The 12,739-nt window shown below is 45.9% G+C and overlaps 1 protein-coding gene across 1 annotated transcript; it reads right to left on the bottom strand.

The window, feature by feature from the left end:
• Positions 1-2,728: 2,728 nt before the first annotated feature.
• Positions 2,729-3,679, bottom strand: LOC136323651 (olfactory receptor 4D2-like). Its single transcript, XM_066255518.1, has one exon. It carries the CDS (start codon positions 3,662-3,664, stop codon positions 2,729-2,731), a length of 936 nt encoding a protein of 311 aa, XP_066111615.1. The 5' UTR covers positions 3,665-3,679.
• Between the last annotated feature and the right edge of the window lie 9,060 nt (positions 3,680-12,739).

The raw sequence follows: 12,739 nt of genomic DNA, 5'->3' as shown, positions 1-12,739 counted from the left end.
CGTCCCCCAGCCACCGTGGCGCCTCCAGCCACAGGCCTGATTGGATCTCTTTATCTGCTCAGTCCCAACGGTCCCCACGGAGACCACTGCCGCAGACCAGGGTGCAGGGTCTGGTGGGCCTGCTCCTGTTCCCAGCAGTGCCTGGGGGTGGGGTCCTTGCACCTGTTCTCATGACAAGGACACTGAGGTCCACACGGGGGAGGGGCTTACCTCCAACTGCAGTGACTCCACACTGTGAGAGGCCGGGGCGGGCCAGGAGCGTGTGCACGTGTGTACATGTATGTATGTACATGTTTCGGGGCGGAAGACTCCCGAGAGAGGCTGCTCTGAGTGTTTTGTTTTTAGCAAGGCCAGAAAAAACGGACTGTGGGGCCTTGGAGAGCTGGCCTGGGAGCCTAGTACCACCCTGGCGGTGTGACCTTGAGCAATGGTTTGACCTCTGTAATCTGCTAGTAAAGTCAGCGATGGGCAGAAGTGTTCTGGAGGCAGGGGGTCTCTGGTGAGCACACGGGAGACGGACAGGTCCAGGTGAGGGTCAACTGAGGGCAAGGACCCATCCTTTCCTCTCCTCCTGCCTGGGCCTTCTGTGAGAGCTGTACCTCACCGTCTCCATCGGGACGGGAGTTCCCGGGAGCAGGGACTGGGGGTGTGGGAGGGGGAGCATGACCTGCAGATAAGGCCGACCCGGCTTTGAGTCAGCGACATAAGTGAAGGGGGACCTGACCCACTGGGCATCGCCACTGACGGGGTACCCACTCATACTAGTTTAATGAATGAATTAAAACATGAATGTCTGGACATAAGTAACATAATTCAATTTCTTGGATATCCCTGGTGCCATGATTGTTCCTTTCCTGACAGACATGTTTGAGGAGGTCTGTTCACCAGCATATTCCTTCTCTGGACACAGTCCCCTACCACACTCTCTGCTGAAGGGGTGAGGTAAGGGATGGAGGACGAGGATGGTAGAGGATGGTGAGCGTGGATGGCTACGCTTATGCCACACGACCTGCATGTCCCTCAGCTGCATGGGACACAGCCCAACCTCAGCCAATCAGATTATTCTCGTAAGACTTCGGAATTTGAACCAGGAGGCACTGAGCTAGTCAGCTGTGGAAGGCAGAATGGAAAAGTCAGGTTTGGGGGCTGAGGTCCCATCTGGGCCACGTCCAGGTGGTTGCGTAGGCAGGGAGGGGGGAGGGGGGAGGGGAGGGAGGGAGGAGGGGAGACCACTGTGTCAGCCCAGACAGCTTGTTTTCACCCAACTCTACGTTACAGCTGTAAAACAAGCCTGTCTTTTTTAGTTAAACTAGTTGGGGTCATAGCCTCTCATAACTCTAACGATAACCTATTTCCAACCTGACCCCAAAGCCCCAGTTTGAAAAGGGAAGAAAGATATGATGGGTGTGTGTCCTGGAGGTCCAGCTGGGGAGGAAACTAGACACACCAGTGAACTGGGGGAAACCCAGATGGCTGTAAAGACTGAACTGGCAGAAATCAGTGTAAAAGAGAAAGAGGGAAATGGGGTGGATGGGAGACATATGGAGGATATCTATCACTGTAGGGGAGGAAAGAGATAGAGCCAACAAACGGTTATAGAGCGCTTCCTATAAACTACTGCATCAGCCCCCAACCGCACATTTACAAATAATGAATGAACAAATGAATAAATGAATGGATCTTCCCATTCCTGTTGGCAAGAAGTGTTGAGTCTGAAAGTGGGGGTGGGTAGGGGCAGAGCAGTAAGTGGTCAGAGTCTTGCAGACATGCCCTGAATTTATGATCACTTTCCCTCCTCTGTTTCACCGGTGGGGAAGTTTATAGCCCCTCTGGAGTTCAGCCTCCACCCTCTCCATGGCTCCCTCACTGCACTTAAGAATTTCTTTCCTACTCCCAAAACACTACTCAACTGATGAGAGGATAATGCCAGGCACAATAGCAACAATAACAATAATCCTCACCTAAGTTCTATGAGTTACATGATAGTCCTCCTCTCAGTGATGGCCTGTGACCGCCTCGTGGCCACCTCCCGGCCCCTTCATTACGTCACCATCCTGAACCCTCAGCTCCGTGCGGGGCTGGTGCTGACAGCGTGGATGGTGGGTTTCATCCATTCCATCAGCCAGCTGGCTCTGATGATCCCACTGCTAAAAAACCTTTGGATTTTTTTTTATTTGAATCTTATAACAAATCTGTGAGATTATAGGGACAGATATCATTTTATGCCGGTTCGGTGAAGAAGAATCCATGAGTCCAAGAGAGTTCGGTGGCTCATTCAAGGTCACAGTTTGTAGGTAACGGAACAAGGGCTCCCTAGTTAGAGCTAAGTCCCCAAGTTCTGCAGTCTCTCTGTCACTCTGGACAAAGGCCAAAAGGGGGGTGGGGGGAAAGGGTCAACGTACAGAAAACAGAACTGCTCTTATGGGGAAATGCTATCGTCACAGAAGAAAACTGTCTAGCAAGAGGGTAGAAAGGAGGGAGGGACCTTCCTGAACGTTTCCATGGTAATATACTGTATTATCACAGGCATATTCAAATCATACATCACAATAAAAAAACAAAGATATTTTCCTTTTCCTAAAAATCTGAGTAAGTTGCTTAGTTTCAAAACTCAGTTCTACAATGACCCTCATAACGTACCCACAAACAATGAAGAACACAGATGCAACAAATCTCTGTCGACTCTATTATTGAAAAACAAAGCCAAGGAAAAGTGACCTACGCATTGTCACTTCCTTTTACAAACCAGCCAGTGTCTCCCTAACCTCTTCACTGCTGCCTGCATCTCCTGGTTCCTCAGGGTGTAGATCATGGGGTTGAGCATGGGGGTCATGACCGTGTGGCCGATAGACACAGTCTTGTCCATGGAGAAGGTGGTGAAGGGCCTGGCGTAGAGGTAAATGCTTGGAATGAAGACCATAGACACCACAATGATGTGGGCAGTGCAGGTGGAAGCGGCCTTCCTCCTCGCCTCCCCTGAGTGGGACCTCAGCATCACCAGGACCACCGAGTAGGAGGTCAGGAGGAGAGAGAACCAGATGACATCCAGCATCCCACTGTTGCAGATCATGAGGAGCTCTAAGAAGGAGGTGTTGGTGCAGGCGAGTCTCAGCACCTGGGGGACATCACAGTAGAAGTTATCCAGGACGTTGGGGCCACAGAAAGGCAGTGGGAGCAGCAGAGCCAGCTGGCTGATGGAGTGGACGAAACCCACCATCCACGCTGTCAGCACCAGCCCCACACGGAGCTGAGGGTTCATGATGGTGACGTAATGGAGGGGCCGGGAGATGGCCACAAGGCGGTCATAGGCCATCACTGAGAGGAAGAAGACCATGGCACCTCCCAGGAAGTGGAAGAAAAAGAGTTGGGCCATGCAACCCTGGTAGGAGATGGTCTTCTTCTCAGAGAGGAAGTCCACCAGCATCTTGGGGGCAGTGACCGAGGAGAAACAGAGGTCTAAGAGAGCCAGGTTTTGAAGCAGAAAGTACATGGGGGTGTGAAGCCGGGAGTCTGAGGTCACTGTGACCATGATGAGGAGGTTTCCCAAAACACTGGTCGTATAGACAAACAGAAACACCAGAAACAAGAAAAGCTGGAGCTCCCGAGTCTGTGTGAGCCCCAGGAAGACAAATTCTGATACCCGGGTGAGATTCCCTGGTTCCATGGTGTCCTTTTTATACACCTAAGGAAAATGAACCACGAGCATAGAGACATGAAGTCACTTTTAATGTTCAGGGGCTAAACCAAGCTGTCCAGGTCCATGTGATGGTCAACCTCGTGTGCAGACCGTATCGCCAGGTGCTGATTACACGACCTTGTCCCTGGCACGTTTACAAGTTGCTGCTGGAATGCTGCCTTTTGAGATCATAAAGGCAGCCTGTCCTTCAAAGATTCAGGGTAACAAAGTGGTGGGATGACACCCGGAGGCCAGCAGACCCGCAGTCAAATTTCAGGGCTTCTATTTCCTCGAGCTTTGACCTTCAGTAAACTACTTAACCTCTCAGGGTTTCAGTTTCCACATCTGCAAGTTGAGAAGAAAAATGTTTTCTTTATAGAATAGTGGGTTAAATAAAATAACACATAAAGTTCCTGGAACAGGGTCTGGAATAATAAGCGATAACCACTCGCCTCACTCCACAGACACCCCCTCTTCTTCCTGTCTCTAAGGCATTTTCCTGCCCATATTTTTCATACAACATTTAACACATTATAATATTAATAAACTTCCCACATGCCTATGTTTTTCCTCCATAATTCACCTGTAAGCTCCCGGAGGCATACATGTGGATCTTACCATTTATTGGTGCCCAATCTTGCTCGTAGTTAATACTCAAAAAGCTGGCCTGACCTGTGGTGGCGCAGTGGATAAAGTGTCGACCTGGAATGCTGAGGTCGCCGGTTCAAAACCCTGGGCTTGCCTGGTCAAGGCACATATGGGAGTTGATGCTTCCTGCTCCTCCCCCTGTTCTCTCTCTATCTCTCCCTCTCTCTCTCTCCCCTCTCTCTCTAATAAAAAAAAAAAATACTCAAAAAGCTTGTGACATTGACAGCTGGGTGGGCAAATAGCTGGAGGGTGCTCACCACCCCCTCAGCCCCCACACATCATGGACACACGGCGTGCCTACTGATCAAGAGGTAGAAGGGGGAGAGAGAGTCTCGGGAGTAAGACATAGATGATGAAATTGTAGGAAGGGGACTCGGAGAGCTCGTCTGAAAGGAATAAGAATTTTAACATATGCCACTGACTACAGGAGTGAAGAACAAAGGATGATGTTGAAATAAGAGAAACAGAATCGACAAAAGAATAAAGAAGGGAGATGAAGGAATAGAGCAAGTGAAGGAAGGCAGGGCCAAGGTGATGCGGCAGGGGAGGGATGGACTTAAGGGAGAGAAAGGTGGCAGATGAGAGATAGAGGGGGACAAGTGAGGGGCTAAGTGGCCTCCCACTCCCCGCCACCTTGTCTCGACCTTCCATTCTCTCTATTGCAAACTATTACCATTAGAGGTCTTTTTAATCTCATCCTTCTGCATCCATCTGCTCCGCTCTGGTCCATTTTCTAGATAGCTGTCAAAGAGACCTTTCTAAACTCCTATCTAATCAGGTTTCTCCCTCATTATCATCTTAATGATGGTGTAAGTGCCCGCAGCTTAAAACTCAAACTCTTAGACGTCTCCCAGTGTGCTTTGTAGATCAGTTCAAGGTAGAAAACTTACTTATGTCCATGCGTGCAACTCCCTCTCAGCATGTCACACAAAGCAATAAAATGTAGCTTCCGACCTCACTCATCAGCTTTTTTCCCTCAGGAAACATATGCGTGGTTATTTCTGTAGTTTTGGTGATTAATTCTGTTTCCCAAAATACCTGCTACGGCCTCTTCAACCTGAGTATGCAGAGATCACCTCCCCTGTGCTCCTCGGTCTTCCAATCGGAAGTAATTTCTCTGGGTTCCAGTACGTTTTATCCAATACGTTTTACAAACACCTGGGTCATACATTTATCTTTTTCCCCCCTGTGGTCTCTCTTAACTAGATTGTAAATTTAATAATTTAGTAGCACCTAAAACAGCAACTTGAATTTAGCAGTTGCTCCAAAAAAATGCTTTCCAACTTAAGGTATTAGTAGGCAATGAATGACGTGGTCTTGTTTTAGTGGCTGGGTGGAGAACGTTGTGGTGTATTTCCTTACCCTTTGCTCTCGGCTTCCTTCCTCCTAGGCACAGGGCCAATTCTTCACTTGGTCTTCCAACCCTGGGTTTTCACACGCAGCCCAGGGCGCCTGTTTGCAACATCACATCTCCCTGCCTTGCCTTCCGGGGCTCTGCTCACACGTAGACTCGCTACTGTCAAGGCAGTGTCACTTGTTTAGTCTCCCCACCTGTTGGGGACCGAAATATAAACAGGGTGTTTTTACAATCTGAATATCTTGGGGACAGAGGTGCTGGGCCCAAACCCCCACCTCACCTGCCTAGTTGACAAAGAGCTATACCTGATTCTCGCTTGTCCCACCCATGTTCTCCGGAAGAGGCTGGAAGCTAGTTTCTTATTGGTGTAAAGTTAGATTTGAATGGTATGGTGGGGGTTGTCTTTGAGTTGTCTTGGAAACAACTGAATTGCTAATGGACCACTTTTTTTCCCTGAATAAAGGCTGATGTGCTGTTAGGAGCAGCCATGTTACGGCTCAGGAACAGTGGAGACTGTTCTCTGTGCCATCCTCCCGAACCCATCTGTATGTATATATCTTTAAGTCTTTATCATTTATTCAATTCCCTACCTTTTCCCATTCGAGGACCCCGTAATAGACTCGTCGTGGCTGGACCGCAACACCCACCCTCCAGCAAGTGTTTCTAGATCCTTCTTACAGCTGACCTATTTACAGCTGAGGAAACACAGGTCTCTCGTCCTCCTTCAGCCCAGAAGGAGAGAGAGACTTCAGGTCTTCCATCTTCTCAAAGATCCCTTCCTGCAGCTTTGGTTTCCCAGCCGCTACCCACACGTCATGTACACAGGGATGGATGCGGCCCTAGGGGAAGAGGCAGTGTCTTCAGGGAGAGACTATTGGACTGGGCTCAGGAAGCAGGACTGGGCTGAGCACCACTGGGGCCAAGGGAGCAATGGGACTTGTTAAAAACTTTCTAAATGTCTCAAGAACACATACTCTCTAAGAGGCCTTCCTTGGGGGCCAAAAGTACCAATGGTAATGAACATTTTAGGGATTTGTAGAATGTAAGATTCTCAGGCTAAGATCCAAAAGGTAAAAGTCTTCAAAAAGAGCCCGACCAATGGTGGCACAGTGGATAGAGTGTTGACCTGGGATGTTGAGGACCCAGGTTCGAAATCTCAAGGTCACCAGCTTGAGCACAAACTCATCCAGCTTGAGCGTGGGGTCACCAGCTTGAGTGTGGGGTCATAGACCCCATGGTCATTGGCTTGAGCCCAGAGGTCACTGGCTTGAAGCCCAAGGTTGCTGGCTTGAGCCCAGGGTCACTAGCTTGACCCCTCCTGACCCCCTCTCTGGGTCCCCCCCATTACTTCTGCCCAGCTCAAGGCACATATGTGAAGCAATCAATGAACAACTAAAGTGACGCAGCTATAAGTTGATGCTTCTCATTGTTCTTCCTTTCTGTCTCACTCGCTAAAAAAAAAAAGTCTTTAAAAAGAAAGAGACTCTCTGGGAGTTTTAGAAGAACCCATTTCTTGAACCAGTGATTCTTATCCTTGAATCACCTGAAAAGCTTGTTAACCAAATTAGTGTGCCCCAGCCACAGGCTTTTTCATTGAGTTGATCATTGGTGAAGACAAGAATTTGCATTTCCGTAGCAAGTTCTCTGATTTGGCTGAGCTCCTGTTCCTGGGACCACACGCTGATAGCCCTGAGTTGCTCCTCAGCACGAACTGTTCACTCTCATGGAATCTCCAAGATGAACTGGTCTGATTTCTTTCTTTCTTCTTCTCCACCTTTTCCTCCCACTTTTACATCAATTGACCTTTACTTAGGGAAAGTCATAGAAATGTTTGTTTGTAGACTACAATGGGAACATATTGCCCTGAAAACTTTGTCCCTTGTTTTGCCAGACCAGACCTTGGGTGTTGATTCCCATCCATGTCCCAGTCAACTCACGTCATCTATAAAATGCTAGCATTCTTCACATTGCATTCTTACTACCTCTAGTACAAGATTCATACAGGAAACCTGTGTATTTTCTCATTATGAAGAATTCTACAGGAAACCCGTAGATTTCCTCATTATGAGGAATTAATCAAAACTGGCCTTGTAGCCTTGATGTGCTGTAAAACTATCTGGTTTCTTAGAGCTCTCTCTGATTTCCAGGTTGGTCTGAATTTCTCCACTGCAAAGGTTTACACTTGGCAAAATAAAGCATCTGCCTGGCAGATAAGAATATAATCTAAAGCTTTCTCATATAAGAGAAGTAGATCTTTTTTTTAAAAAAATTCTTTTTTTAAATAGTATTAAATTTATTGGAGTGGCATTGATTAATAAAATTATATAGGTTCCTTGGACTGTTTCCAGATCTTGGCTATTGTGAACAATGCTGCAATAAACATGGGGATGTATATCTTCTTTTGAATTAGTGGTTTGGTGTTCTTAGGATATATTCCTAGAAGTGGGATAGCTGGGTCAAAAGGCAGTTCTATTTTTAATTTTTGGAGGAATCTCCATACTATTTTCCACAGCGGTTGCACCAGTCTGCATTCCCACCAGCAGTGCAGGAGGGTTCCCTTTCTCCACATCCTCACCAGCACTTATTCTGTGTTGATTTGTTGATGAGCGCCATTCTGACTGGTGTGAGGTGGTACCTCATGGTGGTTTTAATTTGCATTTCTCTGATGATTAGTGATGTTGAACATTTTCTCATATGCCTATTGACTATCTGTATGTCCTTTTTAGAGAAGTGTCTATTCAGTTCCTTTGCCCATTTTGTATTTGGATTGTTTACCTTCTTGGTGTTGAGATTTAGTTCTTTATAAATTTTTGTTATTAACCCCTTATTAGACTTATCAGTGAATATGTTCTCCCATTGTGTGGGTTGTCTTTTTATTTGTTAATGATGTCTTTTGCTGTGCACAAGCTTTTTAGTTTGATATAGTCCCATTTGTTTATTTTGTCCTTTATTTCACTTGCTCGTGGAGATATATCGGCAAAAATATTGCTAGTACTGCATATGTTTTCTTCCAAGATTGTTATGGTCTCAGAATTTACATTTAACTCTTTTACACATTTTGAGTTTGTTTTTGTAAATTGTGTAAGTTGGTGGTCTAGTCTCTCTTTTTTTTTTTTTTGCTTGTACCTGTCCAATTTTCCCAATACCATTTGTTAAAGAGACTGTCTTTACTCCATTGTATACTCTTACCTCCTTAGTCAAATATCAATTGACCATATAGGCGTGGGTTTATTTCTGGGTTCTCTGTTCTGTCCCATTGATCTGTATGCCTGTTGAAATGCCAGTACCAAGCTGTTTTGATTACATTCTGCCTTATAGTATAACTTGATATCAGGAAATGTGATAACCCCCTCCCACTTTGTTCTTCATTTTCTAAATTGCTGAGGCTATTTGAGGTTTTTTTTGGTTCCATAAAAATTTTGGAATATTTGTTCTAGATTTGTGAAGTATGCCATGGGTATTTTAGCAGGAATTGCATTAAATCTATAGATTGCTTTGTGTAATATAGACATTTTAATGATGTTAATTCTTCTTATCCATGAACACAATATATGCTTCCACTTGTTTGTATCTTCCTTGATTTCTTTTTTCACTGTCTTATAATTTCCAAGTACAAGTCTTTTACCTCCTTCGTTAAATTTATTTCTAGGTACTAACACTAATTCTTATTTAGAGCTTTAGTCCAGTTAAAAATTGAGTGGCCTGACCAGGCGGTGGTGCAGTGGATAGAGCGTCAGACTGGAATGCGGAGGACCCAGGTTCGAGACCCTGAGGTCGCTGGCTTGAGTGCAGGCTCATCTGGTTTGAGCAAAAAGCTCACCAGCTTGGACCTAAGATTGCTGGCTTGTACAAGGTGTTACTCGGTCTGCTGAAGGCCCACGGTCAAGGTCCATATGAGAAAGCAATCAATGAACAACTAAGGTGCCGCAACGAAAAACTGATGATTGATGCTTCTCATCTCTCTTCATTCCTGTCTGTCTGTTCCTATCTATCCCTCTCTCTGACTCTCTCTCTGTCTCTGTTAAAAAAAAAAATTGAGTGATTTACTCTGAGGTCGCCAGTTCACAGCCCTGGGCTTTCCTGGTCAAGGCACATATGGGAGTTGATGCTTCCTGCTCCTCCCCCTTCTTTCTCTCTCTTTCTCTCTCTCCTTTTTAAAATCAGTAAAATATTTAAAAATAACTTAATAAGATTGAGTGACTTGGGAAAGTAGCCTGGACTGATTCCAGGGAAGGGGACAGGACTTGTTGATCTCACTGATTATCATACAAGTGATTTCAAGTTCTGATTCTGATTTAGCTTTCTTTCTTTTTTTTTTTTTTTTAGATTTTTAATTTATTGATTTTAGAGAGAGAGAGAAAGAAAGGCAGAGTGGGGGAGGAATGGGAAGCATCAACTCGTAGTAGTTGCGTCTCGTATGTGCCTTGACTGGGTAAGCCTGTGGTTTCCAACCAGCGACCTCAGCATTTCAGGTCGATGCTCCATCCATTGCGTCACCACGGGTCAGACTCAGACAAATATTTCCAAACACTTATCCCAGAAAAGATAGTCCTCATAAGTCTTACTTGCAAAACCTACTTGGGGACAAACTACAGTCAGCTGAGATATTAACAGAAATGCAAATGGCCTCTCCATCCCACTGCTCGGGCTTTATCCCAACGTCGTAGCTGGTGTCCAAGAGTGGGCATTCCAAAGAGAACTAATGAGAGTCTGTATTGCCTTCTATGACCTACCTTTAGAGGTTACATGGTGTCACCTTACTGTGCTCACAAGTCCTTCCACATTCAAGGGGAGAAAACGAAAGATCCCACCTCTCAACAGGAAGAATGTCAGAGCCATATTGTGAGAAAGAGCACACGAATGGAAGGTACTACTGGAGCCACCTTGGAAAAATACAGTGTGCCACAAACAATATTTTTAACTTCCAGGAAGTTGCTTTCATTCTCTTATTGCACCTTTCTGAAATGATGTACTGTTCTTATTTCCTGAAAGCAATAACCTCTCTTATCTCTCTGTAGACATTAATGAAGGTATTTTTCAAATGTCCTGTTCTATGTCCTGACTATATCAAGATTAACATCTTTGTTGTGACATTGTATTCTAGTTTTGCAAAATGTTACCGCTGGGAGAAACTGGACAAAGGGTAATACAGCATCTGTCCTTATTATTTCTTACAACTTCTAGTGAATTTGCAATTATCTCAAAATAAAAAGTTGAATTTTAAAACATTAACTTATTCACATTACCTGTTGGCATCTCTAGGCATTTGATTTTATGACCCATGTCAAGATTTTTTGAGGCCCTGGCTGGTTGTCTCAGTGGTAGAGCATTGGCCCAGCATGAGATGTCCCAGGTTTGATTCTCGGTCAGGGCATACAGGAGAAGTGACCATCAGCTTCTGCATACCTCCCCCTCCCTCTTCTCTCTCTCTCTTTCCCTCTCTCTCTCTCTTTCTCTCTTCTCCTCCTACAGCCATGACTCGATTGGTTTGAGCACATCAGCCTCCATGCTGAGGATGGCTTAGTGGAGCCTCTGCCTCAGGTGCTAAAAATAGCTTGGTTGCAGAGCATGGCCCCAGATGGGCAGAGCATCAGCCCCAGATGAGGGTTGCCAGGTGGATCCCAATTGGGGAACATGTGGGTGGGAATCTCTCCTTCTATCTCCTCTCCTCTTACTTGGAAAAAGAAGAAAAAAATTTTTTTGAGTCAGGCCAATCATGTCTTTCCCTGCTTCCAGGAGCTTATATCATGACAGACACCACTGATTGTCATTCCCAGCCCTCTTCTTCCTGGCTGTAAAAGCCAAGCATTCACCTTTCCATTGCGCTTTGCAGACGGGGGTGACCATATGACCCAGGTCTGGCACCAAATCATAGGAGACTTCTGCTAGAGTGGAGCAACTCTAGAAAAATTTTTCTCCCCAAATCATGTGGATGCCTCTTCTATTCCTTCTTTCTAGATTATTTGAATATAAAGACCTGATGCCTGAAAGTTTGGCAGCCATATTGCCATCATGAGGGAAAAGTCAAGGAATTTCAGAGCATCCAATCCTTGACCCCTAAACAGTTTGAGCTGCTGAATTAGCCAACTTTGAAATTTCCTGTTTTCTAATCTCTTTTAGGTAAGATAATTTCTTCATTATTTAAGCCACTGTTTCTGGTTTTTCTGCTATTTGCAGTCAAAAGCACCCTTACAATACGTGTTTAAAGGGGATAATCGTCGTTTTCTAGAGAGTTCATACCCCCAGGGCAGCAGTGTGTCATTTGGTGAGAGCATCACATCTTATGAGCTGTGTCATAGGTGAGAAGATACAGAAGGATGGTGGACTCAGGAAACTTGTCACAGTGGGCACAATTGAAGGAATGCAGATGTTACGTCTAGAGAAGGGACAAGCTGGAGGACGAGAAAAGTGTCATCAGTCATTTAAAGGAATGATATGTAAAAGAAGGAAAAGGTGTTCGGAGGGACCACACCGATCAACGACGACACTTGTCCACTTCTCTGCCCTCATCTCCTCAGGTCCCCTGCGAACAGGGAGCAGGGTGTTAAGGGGTCAGGAAAGCAGAGGTGGAGGAGGGGAAGTCGGAGTTGCCTTGATGGCTTGGGGACAACCCAAAAGACTTGTTTCTTGGATGGGATGGTTGCTGGAAGGGAAGAAGAAGCAAAAGGCTTCTGCATTTTCTGCATTATCTTCCTTTTTTATTTTATTTTTTTAGGTGAGAGAAGGGGAGATAGTGAGGCAGCCTCCCACATGTACCCTGACCAGGATCCACCAGGCAACCTCCCTATGGGGATGATGCTTGGGTACTGAGTTATTTTTAGCACCTGAGGCTGATGTGCTCGAACCAACTGAGCTATCCTCAGTGCTCAGGGACACTGGCTATGGGAGGGACAGAAGGGGAGAAGTGGCAGAGGGAGGGGGAGAGAAGCAGATGGTTGCTTCTCCTGTGTGCCCTGACCAGGAATCAAACCCAGGATGTCCATACGCTGGGCTGACGCTCTACCCACGGAGCCACTGGCCAGGACCTGCATTGTCTTCTTAACTTTGAATCAACATGA

The sequence above is a fragment of the Saccopteryx bilineata genome, chromosome 2 (assembly GCF_036850765.1).
Source record: "Saccopteryx bilineata isolate mSacBil1 chromosome 2, mSacBil1_pri_phased_curated, whole genome shotgun sequence".
Lineage (NCBI taxonomy): Eukaryota > Metazoa > Chordata > Mammalia > Chiroptera > Emballonuridae > Saccopteryx > Saccopteryx bilineata.
This window is presented reverse-complemented; position numbering and strand designations above follow the sequence as displayed.